The 21,534-nt window shown below is 38.0% G+C and overlaps 1 protein-coding gene across 1 annotated transcript in view; it reads right to left on the bottom strand.

Annotated features, from left to right (window-relative positions):
* Window positions 1-907: 907 nt before the first annotated feature.
* LOC131681857 (galactosylgalactosylxylosylprotein 3-beta-glucuronosyltransferase S) overlaps window positions 908-21,534 on the bottom strand; it is a 41,457-nt gene continuing 20,830 nt past the window's right edge. Inside the window, exons 2-5 of the mRNA XM_058962922.1 lie at window positions 18,432-18,728; window positions 18,107-18,369; window positions 17,692-18,046; window positions 908-2,135 (exon numbers count right to left, since the gene is read on the bottom strand). Of these exons, the coding sequence (XP_058818905.1) occupies window positions 2,074-2,135; window positions 17,692-18,046; window positions 18,107-18,369; window positions 18,432-18,728 (977 nt within the window). The 3' untranslated portion in view covers window positions 908-2,073. The remainder of the gene's footprint in view (window positions 2,136-17,691; window positions 18,047-18,106; window positions 18,370-18,431; window positions 18,729-21,534) is intronic.

Below are 21,534 nucleotides of genomic sequence, written 5' to 3'. Positions count from 1 at the left end.
AGATGGGTCCTTCCTTCTGCGACCAGCAAACGTTTCATTTGGTGTTGGACTGGATCGATGATCTCATTTAAACTTCACATTTACCCGAGAATGGTCAAAATAAAAATTATCATGGGATGGTAATTTCTAAAACTACCATAATAGTTTTCAGTTACGAAAAGCAAAACTCTATGGAAGCTATTGTTGTTCTATAAAACGTGACAATTTTTTGAATTCTGGTTAATTTAAAAAAATTATTTGCCCCCTGATTTTTTTCAGCGATTTTGAAGGGGGGGTGACATAATTTTTAAAAAATATTTGTAATGGCCTTATTAATTTATAAATATTCCCCAGTCCTATACTCAACTAAGGCTGTCTGTCGATTCTAATGCAGAAACGCTAATAATTTGATCATACGTCAGACAACTTTAATTGACGCCCCTCGACACCAGTTTGGCCTTACAAAGCCGAAATGCGGGTGCGGGTGACTGCGAGTAAACTGCCAAATAGGGGTTGAGAACAGCTTGAAGTAACATCTGTTGTTGCTCCAAATGTATGTGATATCCAAGACTGACTTGGACAGTTCCATCGAGCCTAATTTGTATGCCTTACATAACTAGATTCTCTGTTCTCCCTCTCACCCGCACCAGGAGTATAATGTTAACAATGTACAAGATTTCAAAACGATTGGTCTAGTAGATATTGAGGTAAGATGAGATATGCCAATTTTTTTTAATTACTTCCGGAGATTCACTCTAATATTTTGCAATAAAAATTTAGGAAAATATTGTTTAAAGGTTGCATTATTATATTGAAAATGGTAGAATAAACAAACGTTCTCTGTATCAGGATTTTCAACAATACAACCGTACCCCCTTTAAAGGCAAAGGAATTTTGAAAGTCTTAGGGGAAAAAATAAGAGCATATGTTCGTAATTTCATTTGTATTTTATTCTTTCGTGTTTTATTTGATAGTATCTATACTAAGAAACAGATCTATTTGCTTTATAAAACTATGCACAAACCTAGGTTCACAGAATAATATCATGATTGATCGAGACATTGAATTGAACGTCTAATAAGCAAAGTGTTACAAATGATAGAGCATACTTGCTTTCAGTGAATAATTAAACCTAACGAGTAGATTCAAGAGAAAGCGTATATTTTGCATGCTTGATTGGCACCAATTAAAGAAACCGTTTCGTTCCAATTTCTGATCATTTACGCAAAGTCAATTTTTTGTGGGCACAGAAACTAATCGTTTGGAGGCTGGCAGACTGAATAATAGCAAAACGGTTTAGTTGTAATGCTTACTAATTTATCATTCACTCTACGAAGCTTTGTGTAGTGGTGATTGTTTCAGGTAACCATTATGATGATTAATTATATTGTCAGTGGATGAAAATTGATTTCCACTATTATATTCACACTAAAACGTCACATCAAACTAAAGCAAAACTAATTGATTCTATCAATTCAAATAAACGAAATTCAATTGGACGTACTGGTAAATCTAAACTAATATCACAGCGAATTAAATGAAAACTATAATCTTACACGTGGAAGTGTTTTCAATACCAAGTGGTTGTCCCTGTTACACATATGCTGGCATGGCTCTTTCTCCTTTGTCTTTCTACCTTTCGATCTAGCTATTTAAGTCGAAGATAACTTGTAATTGTGCTGCATTTTCATTAGAAACTAGATACAAAGCATTTCAATTAAGTTTTTTCTTTCAATCGTAGTATAATCCAAACCGTCAATAAAACAATTTAATGATCTAATACTTATCTTAGAATGTCTTTCATCTATCATTTAGTCGTTCGCAAACGGATCTGTGTGATAATCTCAAAAAGTGCGTTTTTCATTCTTCCTTCCACTACCCTGTCGATGATTGGTAAGCTTATGTTGCTGTGATTGTGTGCGACATGATGGACTATACTAAACTAACTGGTTTCATTAGGAGTCACTGTAACCAGAAGTGGGTTTACTCGCTCTGATCCGACGCCATTCACATTATATGTGCCAGCCGCGAACATCGTTGCGGTTTGTAGCAACAATATCATTGTAGTTCAAAGTTTTGATGAGATAAGATAAATTAGCTGAACCACGAAAGTAGTGATTTGGATTTACCATCTTTTGTTATTTGCGCCGCTGTGCCTGTACAAAATAGAAAATGGAAAAAAAGTTAGAAATGCAAAAAGTGATTCTAGGTCAAAAATTTCAACTGCAAGGTGACAGGCAAAATCGAATGCCATTTCGATCTTTCAAGTCCTTTTTAAACAAAATCATTCATAAGTTCATTATGTCATTCGTTAAGACTTTTTTGGTGGTAACGGGGAAAACCGGGGAAAAAAGCAATTGTAGGGAAAAAGCACCCCAGGAACAAAATTCGAACCTACAACCCTTGGGATTCCTGCCCAATGCACAAACCCTTGTGCTATCTCTGGGCGTCCCAGGAAGAACACATGATTATAGCATTGGCAACAGTGGCCGCACCTTTCCTCTAAAGCGAGATCCCATATAACCGCTGCTGCTACATTTGATCTATTTAATTCCCCAGCAAGGTACCAAGGCCGGGATTTTCACTATCGTCTGGTGTCTGATTTTGGTTCATTAACAATCGGATTTCGGTTGGTGACAGAGCGGCGGTTTTGTGGGATCTGGTTTTAGAGGTGCAATCTTCGTCGCCAATGCGATAATCGTGTGTTCTTCCTGTGATGTCATCATAACCTAAACATTACAGAAAAGTTTGTGCATTGTGTCGGAGTCCCAAAAGCTGCATGTTCGAACCCCGTTTCGAGAGTGATTTTCTTCACATAATTGCATTCGTTTAACTCATAATTTCGTTCTGTTTCACCGTTGAATACCACAAGAAAATCTTAAATAAGGTATTGACATTTATGTCAAAACCCAAATAAATGAATTTATTGTTTCTTTATGTATTGTTAATCAGTAGAATACAGTAAGTATGCTCCTTTGGAGAAATTATTGTTATACTTCACAGTGATGAAAGTATCCTGCAATGCGCGGTAAAGACTTAAACTCAATCTTGACTCATTTTCTGCTATTAGTCATCTCACGATATCCGATGGAATTCTTGATTCTCATCGAAAGACTCATTGTCATCAACCAAATATGCTCACTCGGAAGTTCTTCACAAAATTCGTAATTTGACACAGTTCGATGCGCTGACTTAATGTTTCTACAATGCCAGGAAAAATCGATGGGAAGACAGATTCGTTCCGATTACTGCATGGTATTAAAGTACCCAAAATAACCAGTATGTGGCGAAATCTGATCGTTACTTGGGTAGAGGGGGAAATGGGATACGAAAACACAAGTCGGCAAAAATCCCGGCACCAAATGCTTCTTCACATAATTATCTATATAACAATGGGAGCATATCTCGATATCGCTCACAAGTAACATTCTTGAGCGAAAAAATGGACACAGAATGCCATTCGCGTATGGAGTGAATTCCGGCTGGTCATCGTCGAATTCTGAATTCTGAGTTAGCTGAAATTGCACGTAGAATCAATGAATGCTTGGGAGTAAGAAACCATACTTCAATTTACAACTTCTGATAATTTCAAGTTATTTATTGATCAATACCAATAATTAGATGGAGTTTTCTTACGGTATTAACAACAGTCCCAGGTCATAACGTCTCACAACAGTCAGCGTCGTAACACCCGGAACATTATGATGTAGAAGAGTGTCCCATAAGATCCGATAGCAAGAATTCGCCAGAAGATCCAAAATCACTCTTTTTGTCACAACGCCCGAAACTAGTCCTGCGTCATAATGTCCGGGATCTTAGGGCGCACACTGATATTGAGGTATTATGACGCAGGGGCATTGCGTCATAAAGTCTGGGATAATATGACGTACTCATTGTTTAATAATATCCGAAGCTATTACTGCGTAACTGTATCGACGAAATTGACCGCGACCGAAAGCGAACGTACGTCATAACATTCGGGACATTGTGACACACAAGGCGATGCTCACCTGTTTTCGGATATTTTGACGCAGCTTGAGACGTCATAATCTCTGAGACAATATGACGGCCATTCTTTGGACTTTATGACCTGGGACGTTATGACCCTGTCGGAAACTATGAGTGCGTCATTGACGTCTGGACTTTATGACGCAGCGCATCTACGTCATAACACCCCAATATCGTGTGAGCCATATTATCCCAAATATTATGACGCAGTACGGATTTCGGATGTTGTGACACTAAGATGATTGGGGACTTTAAGACGCACACTTATTTTCAGACCTTATGAGGCACCCATATGCGTCAGAATATCCTGGACATTATGACGCACATTATTTTGGGACGGTATGACCCGGGACATTATGACGCAGTTCTTATGCGTCATAATATTCGAAACTATAAGTGCGTCACAGTATCCAGGATATCTACTGCGGAATAATATCCTATATTGATTGTGCATAATAGCTTCCGGTACATCATGAAGCGCAAATCAGTTCGTTTTCTCATCTTGCGCAGTTCAGAATCTAAAAATTACTCCGCTGCTATAGCAGGACAGGCAATCAAATTTTACCCGTGCGCAGCATTGTCTAGTTGCGAAAACAAAAATCCATACCTACTACCTATTGTGTGAAACGTGAAGAAACAATGAGTGACAATGCCAAGCCAGTTTATAGCCCCGTTCGGCCGAACTATGTTGTTGTTGACTTTTCGAAATGTACGGTAATACCACCGATCCGTGAAGTGGACCAATTGTTGAAGGTGAACATGAAGCTCAACAGAAGTCAATGCTGTGCAATTCAATCATCTACGTCATGAGGTACTGATTACGTTCCAAAACATTAAACAAGCAGAACAACTTGAAGCACGTTGTCGAATGTAATGACATTTTATACAGCATCCCAACCTACGTATATCATGACACTATTGATGTTAAGCTACATGACTTGGCACCGCGTACTAATCCTGCTGTTATCAAACAACACATGTCAAAATACGGTGAAGTGGAAACCATTACGGAAGACACATGGCAGAACTTCTTAACATGTCTCCGCAATGGAGTTCTTGTGGTGAGAATGCGGCCAATAAAACCTATCCCCTCATATCTGACCATTTATGACATAACACAAGGTGTTACATTTAATCAGCGAACATTAGTCACGTACCCAGGGCAGATTCCTACGTGCCAGTTCTGCGATCAACCGCTACACCACGAAAAACCTTGCCAGGAGGCTGCTAAAGAAAGTCCATTGCTACGACCAGGACCGGTGCACAGTAGTCGTATGCTAAACCACAACCTGCTATTAAACCAACAACTGCGGGCCGCGCAGTAACAAACACTAACTCAACGATATGGCCCAGGAGCACTAAACCAAGAACCGTTACGAACAGCGAAATTACAACGATTACACCAAATGCTTCCAAACCAACAACCAACACCATCAAAAATGAACAAGGAAGAGAATCTTAACACGTAGTAAAGAGCTGCGTGAACAAGGCCCGATGGATAGCCTTAGTGAAAATAATTTTTAATTTTTACATATTAAAGAAATCAAAAAAGACTCACGGCTCAGTTATGCTAACGCATTGAGCCGTGTCAAATAAACCAAAGAAATATGAAGCGCAAATGAAATATGAGTCATAAAGTTTGGGACATTATGATGCACATCCGTTTTAGGATGTTATGATGCAGCCTGGGGTGTCATGACGCTATGACGCACAACCCTTCGGACGATATGACACGGTACCGGTTTTGACGTCTTACACGGAATGCAAAATACATTCTGAACATAATGGGCAAAAATTTCATTGATTTTATAAACCGTCTGCCCCTAGATACGAACGCAGATGGAAAAGCCAATTTCTCCAAGTATCATTCGGAACGGATAATATTTCAACGTGAATCTTTAAATGTAGTCTCGACTCTTGGGCGTATAAATGATCATACAATTGTGTGAAGGCACAATTGTATGATCATTCATACGGAGATTACCCCTAATGTTTTAAATACTGGTATACATACGATATTGGTGTTAACAAGGATACTATTGCAAATATAATCACCCCTATTTTTGTTTACGATAAATGCGAGATTCAGTCGAAAGCATTTAAAACGATCAGTGAGCCCATTTGATATATCTGTCTTAAAAGGGAATTCCAACCACTTTCGAACGAAACTCGCATTTGTCGTTAGCAAGAATAAAGGTGATAGTAGGGTAGAGTGGGGATAAATGAATCACTTTTTTATTATTGGTCATTTTGGACCTTTTATGATGAAGTATTATCCGAGGAACTTTTATTCTCAGGTGATATACCATCCTCAAAAACACAGATCAGCCATGTTGGTTTTAGATACGACAGCTAACAACATTATTTACTACACTCAAAACTCGGCCGTAATACCTTTAAGGTAATAAGAAAAAAATGCTCTTATAGCAAGACGTTTAATACTATAACGGTCCAAACAAAAAATTCCCCAAACGGGAATACCAACACCTTCAAATTCTCTCTGCGTCGCACTCATGTTCCATCAACTCTGGTCCGGATCTGGATACTGGTCCGGATCTGGGTACTGGTCCAGATCCGGGAACCGGTTCCGGATCTGAGTACTGGTCCGGATCCGGGAAGTCCGGATTTGGGAACTGGTCCGGATCGGGAACTGTGCCGGATCTGGCAACTGCCAAAAATTTTTGTTTCACTATCCAACCTATCCAGTAAAAAATCCGTGATTCCGGCTTGTTTCTGCCAATATTGGGGCAGATCCCAGCCTGAAATTGGGCAGAAATCCGCCAGGATTCCAGTTGGTTTCACTCAATACTAATACTGTCATAGAAATCGACCGAATCGTCCTACATACGAGCACATACTGAAAAAGTGTTTGATTGTGTGATGCACATACATGAATAGCAACAGAAATTCGTCATCCCACCGTTTACTACCTTTGTGGGAATATGAGTTTAATACCGCAATGCGCAATTGCGTGGTCTGTTATCGAAAAGACAGCAGAATCTTGCCCAAAAGTAATAGTCGGATTTTGGGTGTACTTATGATAATATACATATACAGGGTGTTTGGTTCATGGTTAAGAACCTCTCGAGATTGACTGTCATATTTGAAGAAAAAAAATCGTTCTACACATACCTTCAAATCTCAACCGTTACTAAGTTATTGAATTTTTTGTCTTAAAAACCTAGTTGTCTTAAAATAGCTCTAACTCAAAACAATATGTTTTGTATTTCGAATCTTTTGGATCCATTGGATAGGTGAGAAAATTGGAAAATGTCCTCAAATGTTTTAGCTAATGAGGTTAAGTAACCTTTTCACAGTAATTTATTTAAAATTTACCGATTCTGATCGATTTTTCGTTCATTTCGCGAAAATCTTAATAGTTAACATCACCATTTTAATAATTCAAATTTTTAGTCTTGAAGAGTTGCATAATTTGTACCTTGACATGATACACTTATCTTTTCTTGTTTTCATGTGTTTGGGTTATTGAACTTGGATATTTTTTTCTCACATTCACTTATACTAGCTCTTTTTGAAAAAGTATGGCACTTATTGTACCTTTTCTTATTTTTATTCGAAAGCCAGGAAAATTTTGCATAGAAATAGGTATAAATACCTTTCAGTTAAGTGAATTTAGTATTCTTTTAGAAGTTAATTAGTTTGAAGTTAGTGTTATTATTTGCATTTTCGTTATTTTCTTAAAATAGTAAATAAGAAATAGCACCATTATTATCATGGAATTAATGCATCCCAGCAAGTTCTACAATTTTTTCTTTGGCTCCATTAAAGTATCTCTTTTAGTTTTGAAGCTAGATCATTTTTATCACCTCGTTTCATATGCAAAAACAACGATTTCGAATCCACTACAGTTGTGATGAGGTCATGCTGTGTTAACTATTAAATTGCAGCGAAATGAAAAGCGATAGAGATAAAGTGTCAAATAACAAGTTGTAGAGAATATTAAGGGGCACAAAATGAACAATAGTGATTATAAATTTAGTTGATTAATAATTAGAATAATTACAAAACTCTTCAAAAACGCTAATTTTGAGTTATTTTACTAGTAAAAAGTCATTTAGTACACTTAACTAAAAGATATCTGTACATACATCGAAAGGAAATTTTCTCAACTTTTCAATGAAGCCCTGGTAATAACGATATAAAGCATATTTTTTAGATTAAAGTCTTTTAAGCACTTGCAGGTCGATCACAGGAAAAAATTGGAAGTGAAATTACAAGGAAACGAGAAGAGATAGGAATATCATGTTGAAGAACAAATTATAAATCGTCCTCAAACCCATCTTTTGGATAATAGATATTGCTATAATCATAATTCATTATTTTGAGAAAATTAACAAAAACCTCATTAAGAACACCAACTTTGAACTACTCTACAACTAAAAGGTAATTAAACGAATTAACATATAGAGCATTTTTTTTTATCTTCAAGAGAATTGCTATCTGGACTTCATAGAACTGGGTGGCATGTTTCTTTTCGCTCGGGTGCTGTAAGTTCAATCGAAGATGTCGTCGAAACAGCAAGCACTCCGCGAGCGTGTTGTAGAGTTTTACGAAACGCATGGTCATCGTGGAAAAAGTGTACCGTAGACACCTTGCGAGACGAAAGCGTGCCAGTGAGTACAGTTTATCGGATCCTAGCATCCCTGAGCTTGAGGCGGGTAGCGGCCGTCCGGCGAAGATAATGACGAAGAAGAAAAAAAAGGAAGCGTTAAAAAAGCTGCTCGACAACAAGAACGGAACGAGTTTGCGTGACGCCGGCCGAAAATATCACTGCTCCCATACCTTGATTCACCGAACCCTCAAGATGGAGGACATCATCTGTCAGAAGAAGACTCGATCATCCGAATACACGGACGACTAGATAGCGATCGTGAAATCGCAGTGCCGGTGGATGACAAAGAACTACCGCGAAACGTCGTTCGTGCTGGACGACAAAAGTTACTTTCCGCTCTTGAAGACCCACATTCCAGAAAATGACAGGTACTATTCGAGCGACAAGTCGACCACACCCCCCGAAATTGCATATAAGTTTAAGCATAAATTTTAAGAAAAAAAGTTATGCCGTACATCGCCATATCGAACAGAGGGATTTAAAAGCCGTGGTTCAAACCGATCGGTCTGACCATCAATCAACAAGCGTACCAGGAGGAGTGAGAGAGAAAATTCTTATGCCGTTCTTAAAGAAGCATCATGCGGATGGGAAATACGTCTTCTGGCTGGACAAGGCGTCTTCCCATTACGCCAAGAAGACGCTGGAGTATCTTGAGCAGAAAAAGATACCGTACGTGCCGAAAGAAAGGAACCCGACCAACTTGCCCCAGTGCAGTCCCATTGAGGATTTTTTCGGCTCCCTCAGTGCCCTAGTGTACAAAAAATAATTGACGGGCCAAGGATACGAAGCAGTTGACCACCAGGATTCGAAATTGTATCCGGAAGATGGACGTCAGTGCCGTCCAGCGCTCTTGTGAGAGCATCGCGACTAAGTTGTGTCGTACGGCTGACCAACAGGCCCTTTCTCCAATATTAATTTACGTTTTTTTGAAGAATAAACATTATGTTTTTAATAAAAAATACTGAATTCGATGAAAAAAATGTGTTTTTATCTACATGACTGAAATCATTTTTTATTGAACACCCGTTATCTCCATTTATATTTGCTTGAATTTCAATAGGGGACAGTGGGAAGTTGAGAGCGATAGGGAGTTGTGAACATTGTCAATACCCGTTAAGCTATAAATCATAAAAATATGCTAGCTAGTGTTAAATGTTTCTACTGTCATGACGTCGCTTTCTCATTGGCAATGTTCATATGTATATTATCATAACTCGTAAACAATGTTGTTAACTGTGGTTTCTAAAACCAACATGGCCGATCAACGCTTTTGAGCATCGTATCACCTGAGAATAAAAAATTAAAGGGTTGTGTACAGGACACGACCACGGTGACATTAAAAATATAGCTTTTTTATCTATCACACATATCGACACACGTTCTTGTTCACTCGCCTGTTTTCATATGTTACAATTTGCTATATACCCTCCCCATTAAAACATAATTTATTGAAGGTCTTTTAACGGTAATCTATTAATTAATCAAGTATCTCACTAGGTGATTGGCATTATTTGGCTGATCCATCTAGTAAAAATAGGCTGGTCTGTCCAGAAAATATATTCAAAAGAAAAGTTCCATATTGAGAGCTGTGATGAGGAACCCACGCCCACCAACGGAAATATACAGATTCTCCATAAAATATGAAATTTCATTTTCCATTTAAATTTTCAATAATGTACTAATGAACTTAAGTAAATAATCTTAAGTGTAAGTATTTCTTGATCGATTAGTGGTGGAAAAATGAAATTATTTGATAAATTACATTGTTATGCAACGTTCGCACTACCAGTTAAAACGGGTTTTTATGCTATCTTGGTGACATTTTTCTTGTTGCTAATTATTAAAACGTGTTATAACTCTGTAGTGTAAACATTGTATTATTAAACCAATTCTGCAGCGTTTTATGTTATATAGGTGTTTTATGTGGTAATAGGACTGACATAATTATATCTTCAGTACAGCGGTTTGTTTCATAATTTAAAACAGATTTATTTTAAAATTTAAATTAGTATACCCAACCGTATTTGTTGAATACCTTAAAACGCAATTAGAACTGTGTTTTAAATACATAGGGTAGGACAGATATTCTGACTGGTTAAACTGGGAAAACAATTTTAAGTCCAGTAACGCTTAAGAGATGGCTTGAATTTGAATCGAAAAAGAACACCCGCTTCAACTGCTGCTGGGACGGTAAGTTCTGTTTTAAAATTTTCCGTTGTGTGCAGTACGAAACAAAAGTATTTGAAATTAGAAAACAAAAAGTTCTGCTGGGAATGTGATTGTTTCCGATGCAATTACACTCAGATTTTTCACGCAGGGGATACAGGCCGTGTAAATGAAAACCGCGCAAATTTAAAAAAAAACGCGTTAATGAAAATCGCGTAAATTTCAAAATCCGCGTAAAAAACCTGAGTGTACTCTCCTATATAAAATACTACGCTGCTGAACAGTGCAATAACTACAGAAGCACGTTGTCAGATGCCTTACTGATAAAAAACATATAACCGAAATATGAAACATGAAAATCAATAGGCTCTTTACCCTACGCAGCTACAAAGCGCCGTAAACATGGATTAACAAGTTACAACGCACACGCATGCATAAAAATAAATATATTTTTTTCAAACGCAACACTCTTAAGGTTCAAGTTACCTTTTTTAAGCATGTGTTAGAATTGAACGCTTGGTAGTGTGCGTAGGAAAATTTGTGTTCAGCTAAGCCGATGATTTTTCCAGCAGGTATTTTGCATGAATTGAATCGTGATGATCTAATAAATCGACTGATATTCTTCTTTCAGAGTTTTGAAAAGGTTTAAATGGATAATCTGGTGGCAAAGCTGAACACAATTTTTCTTACGCATACTACCAAGCCTTGAGGTAACTTGAGCCTTAAGCAGCACACACCGTATTGAATTAAATCCAAACCACCCCGTCCACCCACTTTGCAAATCATTCTGTGACACCGTGCTGGTACCCGAAAAATCCGCACACGGCCACCGCTGCCGAAAATGCATAGCGTCTACCACTTATTGTAGTGCCCAGGCGCTGCAGCCATGATCCTACCCGTTCGACATAAGAACAAAAACTGATTCAAACGGGTACGCGTCACCTCTATTTATAAACTAACCGTATATGGTTTAGTCACTTAGGTGCGAGTGTGTGCAAATGCCAACGTTACCGAAAATCGATAACGCTTATTGCATCGCCCGGAGACGACGTTGCTCGTGTGGGATAAGAGCAACAACTGATTTAAACGGACATGCGTTGCTTCTATTTATGACTTTTCGTGTTTCATTGAGCAACTAAGCTGCCCTCTTTTGACGGCTGTGTCTGAGAAATCTGCCTCACGAATGGTAATTTTCCCGTTTTTCGTGAACTTTTTAATTTTACCAATTTCCAAAAGTCTACTTTTATTGGGGAGATATTAAATTATTACCAATATTTAAGTTAGGTGTTTCTGAATCGGTTGGTGTATGAATGATTAAAATCCATCTAGTAATATCGGAGTTATAAGCGTGCAAACCTTACATAGTTTCGTTACATGGGAGATAGTTTAGATTTTAGAATGACACCTAGCCCCAGATAGTGGAGTAAGACATTTTTAATGTCAAAACTTTTTCCATGCTCGATTACATGTAATAACGGTCAAAAAGGGTCGATCTACTTGAACCACCCCGTAGAAGGAAAGATCATTCTCCTGGCTAGAACACATAAAACTATATGAAAAAGCCTTCAGCTTTTCTGTGCAGATATCAATCAATTTTAAACATCAGACATTCATAAATTAGGTAATTTGACATCCACGAAGCCAACACAGGTAAAGTGAGTATGGACATTTACGCATATGAAATTAAGACGTACGCGCAAAATTATTCCACCAGATTTAACCTCTCTTGTCATAAATTCCACCTGATTTAACCTCAATCTCGTACAAATACTAACACGTGCCACGGAACTATGATCTAGCCAGCTTTGATCTGCTACACATATACAATTTGACAGTTCTTACCTCAACGAGGCCAATAACAGATCGCAATGAATAGTTCTAATAGCTCTACAAATGTAACGGGTTTCCCGGGATCGCTCAGAATAACCGAAACATCATCATCGGAATCGATCGCTCGGTTGGTGAATCTTCACAGAGAAGCGTTACAGAACGTGACCAAAAGGTGCCTGCAGTTTCGTGACTGCGATGAGTTCAGTGCAAAATTGCATGTCAAAGAGAACAATGTTTCGTCAGATGTCAGCATTTCTTCCGGTAGTGGTGTAACATTTGTGAGACATAACATTTACACTATAGAAGAGTTGACTGAAGACTCAGCTGTATCAATTAGAAAACCGGAACGAACAGGGTCCAGCTGCGAAGAGCTGAATCAGCGATTAGAACGAATAAGGCAAATCACTTGCGCAGCCCGATATGCTAAACGACCGGTCAGCCGAAGAGGAACAGACAGTAGGTACGATTTATGTCGGACGGTCAATGAAAAAAACCAATTCATTAATCTTTTTAAGACCACCATTTCCTGAACTATCGGCGCGTATCAATTATCACGATGATATTGTGCAAAAATTTGATTTGATGGATCGATTTCTGAAGGATCAACAGGACATAAAGCAAGATGGTGTGAGCAGCGACGAATCTATCAAACTCCGTTATGCACGGTCGAAGTCCACATCGGATAAAAATAGAGTTATTGGCAGTCTCTGTTGCAGCTGTATCTCTGGACAGTGAATAGATAATTTTACTTTGCATGCTTCTGAACTGTAATTCTACATGCATTATAAGGACAAATAATATTGTATACTGGTCTCACATAAGTTATTTTTTGTTAAGAACACTAAACACTTTTTAATCTTCCACTAGTCGAGACAGAGAAAGGCGCGCACCACATCAGTGGCCCGAGCAAACGAAAAGCCCATAATACTGTCATGCCATGGGCATGTAGATCCCATACAAGAACTATATTTCGGTGTGTTTATGGGTTATTGAGATCATTTAATGGTGTTTTGAGGTTTGTGAGATTTGGCACGGATCATATTTTCTATCTTTTTAAGGGGCTGCGTTTTTGGGCTTCATATTTATGATTTTTTAAAGGGCTGGTTGTTAAGGAAGCTTTAAACTACATATCCAAGTTTAAATATGAATTATAATTTTTAGATGCCAAGTTTTTTTTTATCCCTTCATAAGCAGTTAGGCTCAAGGGTGGTAGCAAATGGGTTTCATACATCCTTGACCTGACGGACGAAGCTATGGTGCCTTGAACTCTGATGGTGTGTGCGTGGAAGATGTGAGTTTTAGCGTTCGAGTCCAGGGGTGCATATCTGTCTGAGTTGGTGTGGGTGTTCGCTAATTGCGTAATAGTATGATCGCGAAGGACTCGAGCATTAGTATGTTACCGTGTTTATCGCTTGCGCTAGCGTCTATGTCCCATCGCGTGCAAAAAATCGATTTTGCAATCGTTTGGTAATTCGCATATTCGTGTGTATTCTTGAATGATCGCTTGCGAACCGTGAATCTGATGCTTAATTTTTAGTGCATGGTAGATGCTAGAAGAGTCAGTTTCTCGATATCACTAGAGTTCTCGATCACGTCGTAAGTAAGCTGGTGGTCCTCTGTTTCTTGGCTCCAGTTTAATTTGCATGGATGTGTCATATAACACAGCTAACGTTACTTTTAACCCTCATTCTAGTTAGAGCGTTGTGTCTCCACAAAGAGATGCTTATCCTTGTCCTTGTAGCATCATTTAGTTGACCAATGTCGAACCAGATTGTCAGGTGATCACTACGCACACCTGCGCATGTAGTTTTCGCAAACTCTCCCACTCATGTTTTTCACCAGCGAAGGACTATCAAACGTTGCGTAGATGTTGGGTTCCCGGCCGCCTCAGCGAGAAGTACTGAAGTGCATCCATATTTTGCTTGAGCTACCCAAGAATTGAAATCACCTCCAGTGACTGTCAGGTCTCCTATTAGAATCTTGTAAACCTTTTCTTCACCAACTTTTTTTCTACCGCATATATGGTTTCAAAACTATTTTTCCTTCCTTGGCGTCATGAAACACGAAGAACTTGGTTTAATAAAGACAGGTTATTCTTTCGCAGTGCCAGAAGCTGCTCAATATTTACCTTCCGATCTAGTTCAATTGCATGAAAAAGGTAGTTAAAGGCAGTCTAAATTAGAAAGTTTTACCAGTTTTCGATAATATTGCCAGGTTACGAAAATATTCCAAAATATCATTTTCACCATCAACAGAAGCTATCCCTGGCAGCACTGCTTCAGCGGAACCCAATCAGATTAATTGTAATAACTTCTGTTTTACTGATGGTATTTATAATTTAAATGAAAAGTCCCAGTTATTAGCATTACTTGTCGTTGTAAACATATGTTGTGCAAACCAAAACTTTTGTCAACAATATGGGCATGAAGGCGTTGAAGATATTTACCATTGGAATTCGGAGTAGTCAAAGTGCATTGGAACTCAGAGCAGGATATTCATCAGAATTTTATACCGGACTTCATTGAAAATAGAATGATGATTCAATGAGCATCTTGAACATAATCTTCAGAAGAATTCTACCTTCCCATCCCACCAGACCTTTGAGAAGCTTTTTTCTAGAATCCTGCACCAAAATACGGAGAAAAAACCATTAGAAATAGGGATGAGGATTCAGGCAAAATTCGGAAATAGATTCCACTGGAATGCTAAGAAAACTTCAATCAGAATCTTGGAAAGTATCCAAATAAAATCCTGAGGGACCATTCATAAATTACGTAACGCAAAAATTGCCCAAAATTGACTCCCCCCTCCCCCCATGTAACAAATTGTCACAAATTTCTTCATCCCCCCCTCCCCTGTTACGTAACAAATTCCTAGAAAAAAAATTTTTTCTTCAGTGAAAACATGTTACGTAACGATCTAGCTAACTCCCCCTCCCCCCTATGTCACAACTTTTTGTACCACCTCCCCCCCCCCCCCTAAAAGCGTTACGTAATTTATGAATGGTCCCTGAGAAGCATTTCATCATTATCCCAAGAACCAGAAGCCAGAAACCGACCGAACAAAGAAGGTGTAATGACATTTTATGTGCCAAAAAAGCCTGCAGTTACTGATATATGTATTATGAGAAAAAAGTATTTTTTCTAGATTCCTCGAAAAAATCCTTCAAAAATTATCTCGATGATTGATTCTGGTGCAAATAGTACTAGAGATATAATCCGAAGAAAAACAATTTGTTAAAATTAACAGTGTCCCATGGACGGAGAGTTGGCTAAAACGACGCAATGATTTGGGTTAATATATATTGGCTCTAGATGAACAATTACTTCAAAACTAGTTCCAATCCGTGAAGGTCCAAGTTTTGGGTTTTTTGGCTATTTTCCGTGGAATAACGAAACACCCGGTAATCGAATCATTTCCCCCCGGATTATCGAATCACGAATAGTCGAATCCCCGGATAATCGAGTCCGACCTGTACAACAAAAACAGACTAATGGAGCAGAAGGAAAGAACACATGTAACATGCAATCCAACTACTTTAACTAATTTAAATGCCAGCAATTTATATTTATTTACTATTAACGGCAAATGTACTCTGTTAGGATTTCATCATGCTATGCTGACTAGGGATGGATAATTCGCGTGCGTCGGTAAATTAATTATACCTTACTTTATCTAATTCGATCTTCCCAAATGAATCGAATGCACGAATTAAATACCGGGTTTACCAACTATACTATCATATCCGCCAGTTCTGCATTGATTCCCTGTTCCCAGCTGTCACAAATACTCAAACTCACAAACATTCGACTAGAACGTAACAATTGTACTCTAGAATCTAGAAATATAATTACTACAAAACAACCACTAATAGACTTCTAATTTAACATTTCTTTAATTAGCTTGTACACGATGACGAAGTCAACCGATAAATCGACACAAAAAATATAAATAAATCGATAATCGAATCGAATAAGTCGATAAATCGACACAGCAAAAGACAATCCACGTCGACCCGCCAGCGCGCACAGGTTAATGGTTGTATCCCAGAGCAGAAAAATTATTGAAAATAGGGGATTTTGGGGACAAACTGACCCAGTACACCACTTTTTCCGTATTTTAAGAGCTTCGGTTTATTAAAAAGACAGAAAAATATCTGTCCCGATTTTATCAATGTCCCTGTTTTATCAGCTTAAAATTCGCCAAGGGCTGATAAAAACGGGTCTTTACTGTAATGGTAAAACCGTAATAAAGGCTGCAAATAAAAGTGAAACAAATAACAGGTGCTACAGAGGGTCTCCATATAAGTATTTTCAAAAGCGTAGATATAAAAGTTTTGGTGCAAAAAATTATTGTAAATAGGGGATTTTAGGGATAAACTGACCCAGTACCCTACTTATTCCGTATTTTTCGAAAAACAGACATATCTTTATCCAAATACAAAGGTTATTTCCTTTCAAATGAGGTATGAATAGTAGTTTTTTGAGTGCCACTTCAAAAGTTATGGCATTTAATATATTTTTCCTCCATATTTTCCCATAGCATTAATTTCAAGTGAAGTGGGCGGGGGTGTAGAATTGTCCAAATGATGTGAAATTTGGCATCTGAGCTTACATTGACATTTGTCACAATATGAGAGGGGGGCCTTTGAAAATTAAAAAAAATGCGATGCCCTAACGTATAACCAAACCATGTAATTAATGGAGATGGAAAGTCAAATGTTATTGAACTTCCAATAAACGGCCACGACAAGATGTAGTATTTAGAGATGCACCGAATAGTACTATTCGGCTTTCAGCCGAATACCGAATATTTAATGTTTAATTATTCGGTGTAACGTATATTCGGCTTAAATCAAAATCGGCTGGTATTTGGCCCGAATATTCGGTCGACCGAATATTCGGTGCATCATAATTGTTCCATGTGTATAGGGAATCTCACAACAAGTTATGCGTATAGCGGTAGTATAACTCTCGCCTTATAAATTTGGAGAACAATGTATCACAATCAGCAGGGACAACATCCTTATCAGTATGACGGTTTTGGGGGCGCTCTCGCAAATGAACAATACTAACCTTCAGTCTGGCTGATATGGCTCACTCCCATCGTCTCGAGCTGTTTGAGAAGTACCCCTAAGTTTATTTTATCATTCTGTAGCGCCCCGCTGCTGATCCGTATCTTTGGCGGTTTGTTATTCTTGGTTTGCGTGTGCCACACGAGAATTTCGGTGCAATTGTTTGCTTTTGGTTCGATATCTTGCATTTTCAGTCCGATACTTTTCAGAAATTCATCCTCTTCGTAGCCTGCCTTGTATGGCATTGTCACGTTGGAACTACGAGCCATGTAGTCTAAACTTACAGCGAAGCCAGCCATATCTACGGGCCACTTTCGTTTTGCTGGCCAGGAATCGAAAAACCCCTGCACCATACCCTGCAATATATAATCCATGAGACAATTATAGAAGTTTGAACAATTTGAAATGATACTCACATTCTTCACTATTGGTGTACTGACGGCATAATCCCCGATCAATCCTACCGGGAACATTGACACTTTCTTTGTGCTTCGTATCTCACTAAAAAGTTTCAGGTCGAATGTGTTATCATCGTCACCAAAATAGAGCACACCTGTCTTCTTGTTATTGTTACGTATCCACGAAAGCGCGGCACGTCGGTTAGCAACACCTCTCGGGACCAGCTTTTTTGTGCGATAAAACTCTGGCATTGGACTGGCGATGTGCGTGTAAGGTATACCTGTGGGAAAATTTTGCGCTTTACATTTTATTTCCATATGTGATCCCGAAGCATGCAGTTACCGAATTTCTTCAGCAGTTGATTGAGGAATTGATTGCAGTTGTCTGTATCATCGGCCACAATCCAGTGCAGATGAGGAACATGCATCAGCGTTTGGCCAAGGCGGGTAATTTCAGCAGCCTGCTCTCGTCGTGGATAGGTCGGTGTAACGAAATAGATGATGGATTCCGGACCCGAATTCAAAATATTCTCGCTTTCGATGCCGTAGAACATCTGTCTGCGGGTATCTGCGAAACTTTCGAAGCACACCACCATGGTGTCGTTTTCCGGAACCATTGAGTATTCTTTATTTGTATCGTCTGTAAAACGTGTGAAGAAGTGAGTAAAAATCAATTAGCAAAGCACAATCTCCAAAGTTGTTAATCTGGTAAAAAAAAACTATTATTAGTTTTAGTTTAGAGACTCCATTAAGTACTCAGAAACACTATTTCAAAATAGTGTTTGAAGTCGTTTCTTAGCAGGAAATCGTTCCCGCTTTAGATTTCAATAAGCGCTTAGGTACTTCACGGAGTTAATTAGCCACCAAAGTAACTATTCTCTACGGTCGCGAAGCCTGGACTGTTACTAAAGTGCTCTTGTTATGTTTTCAGATGGAAGTTGTTGGGAACAATATACACTCAAGTTTTTTTTTACGCGGTTTTTTTTTGCGCGGTATTTTTTACGCGGTTTTTTTTTACGCGGATTTTGAAATTTACGCGGTTTTCATTTACGCGGATTTTGAAATTTACGCGGTTTTCATTTACGCGGTTTTTGAAATTTACGCGGTTTTCATTTACGCGGTTTTTGAAATTTACGCGGTTTTCATTTACGCGGATTTTGGAATTTACGCGGTATCCATCAATGAGGTTCCCTTTATCGCGGATTCTTAAATTTAAGTGGTCTTCATTTACGCGGATTTTGAAATTTACGCGGTTTTCATTTACGCGGATTTTGAAATTTACGCGGTTTTCATTTACGCGGATTTTGAAATTTACGCGGTTTTCATTTACGCGGATTTTGAAATTTACGCGGTTTTCATTTACGCGGATTTTGAAATTTACGCGGTTTTCATTTACGCGGTTTTCATTTACGCGGCTCGTATCCCCCGCGTAAAAAAAAACCTGAGTGTACTGTATTGAAGACGAAATGTGGGGCGTTCGAAAAAATTAAAAGAATTGAATCAGGACCATAGCGTAGTCCTGTGAACTCAATATGATAGGAAATCAGAGGGTTATGATTGATTTCAGAATTCTGGGATGAGTTTCTATTGAAATGTGTTCATGCAGGTATTTGATATTGAGGTGATTAGACAACTGTGAAATCAAGACTAATAGATCAGTTACAAATCAGGATCCCATTTCTCAAAAGTCCTCATGATGTTTAAATGACATAGATAAACACTTTATATATTTTTTAGACTATACCTTTCGAACAAGCTATAGATTGTTGAAATCGGACTACAGTGGAGACCCGATTTTATCAGCCCCCGATTTTATCTACCCCAAAATTTCTCAGCTTTTTGACTCCATTTTATCAGCTTCATATGAAAATTGTTAGTTGATAGTTTGATGGGCTCTAGCAGACGTACCAAGTTGAATTCGAGTAAATCCTTTCTTGGATATATATTTTTTATCTTAGAGATCCGAAAAATTCAAAAATGAAAATATTTTTTTTAAATTTTGCCCTGTCAGACCCCCTTAAGGGGAACTTAAAGTAAATAATCAGAAAAAGTTGCAAGGATATGTCTAAGGAACAAAGAAGAATATTTTAAGAGCTTCGGTTTATTAAAAAGACAGAAAAATATCTGTCCCGATTTTATCAATGTCCCTGTTATATCAGCTTAAAATTCGCCAAGGGGCTGATAAAAACGGGTCTTTACTGTAATTTTAAAACCGTAATTAAGGCTGCAAATAAAAGTGAAACAAATAGCAGGTGCTACAGAGCGTCAGATTTATGATTGATGCTACAGAGTCAGATTTATGATTAGTGACCCACGGGAAAACATTTCAAAAAATGTAAGTCGTATAAAGATAAATAACTGAATTTAAAATCAATTTCTCAATCGCTTTTTTATCCAGAATAAACATAAAAGATTTCTGCACAAAGAGCTTAAATGTATAGTTCAATACAATCATTAGTCTTTGCATAGAATTCAAAACATTGTCAATCCGCCATGTAGTTCTTGAGATATAGTCATTCGAAATTCGAAGGTATGAGAAATTCATATGAATTGAATTGAATTGAACGCAAATACTCGACATCACTTGATTCCACGGCATGTTAAAAATTCATTTTTCATCCAATTATCATAAAATATTTTAAAATATTTTTACTCAAACGTCAAGAAAAATAAAATAAATATTCGCAAAAAAAAATTACAAGACATTGATTTTTGGGGTTTTGTTCCACGTCGTGCCACTGTGCGTCGCAAGCATGCTTTGATTCGCAAGCTTTAGATCAATTTTTAAAGGGTAATTGGAACTACTAAAAAAACAAAACGTTAAAAAAAGAAACCTCCAGTGGACGAAATCTCGACCCTAGGCGAATAAAGCTCGATATGAAAAACGAGAATACTTTTCACCGTTACCAATAGTTATCGAAGTGGCCAAAAAATCCAATAACTAACAATTTATCTTCACCTGGTTCCCCATGAACAAGGGTAAGTATTTTGGGTGGGAATATTTGCCTCAATCGCTTCGAGTGCTAATATTCGGTGAAAAGAAGAGTAAGTCTAGTAGCAAACATTGCGATAAGGTGAAGTACAATACACCTTGTATTTGTAATCAATTGCCCACTTATGTTAAGGTTGCACGGAGAATGCGCAAAATTTGCAAACGAAAAAAGCAGTTTTTTTCCACACCGTATGTCAGATCTTCATAAAAATCAATCAGCGTGTGTAGAATGTTGTTACAGTACTGCTGATTGATTTTTATGAAGATCTGACATACGGTGTGGAAAAAAACTGCTTTTTTCGTTTGCGAATTTTGCGCTTTCTCTGTGCAACCTTAATATGTACAAAAGCAACTGACGGCTCTGCGTTATCTGTTCCTTTTTATTCAAAGGGTTTATTTAGTAGCTCGTGGCGATAGCTTTGTGTTATCGATGTTTACTTATGTGATTTATATA

Source organism: Topomyia yanbarensis, chromosome 2 (genome assembly GCF_030247195.1).
Source record: "Topomyia yanbarensis strain Yona2022 chromosome 2, ASM3024719v1, whole genome shotgun sequence".
Taxonomy (NCBI): Eukaryota; Metazoa; Arthropoda; class Insecta; order Diptera; family Culicidae; genus Topomyia; species Topomyia yanbarensis.
The sequence above is the reverse complement of the archived record's forward strand: the minus strand, read 5'-3'. Positions and strand labels throughout refer to the sequence as shown.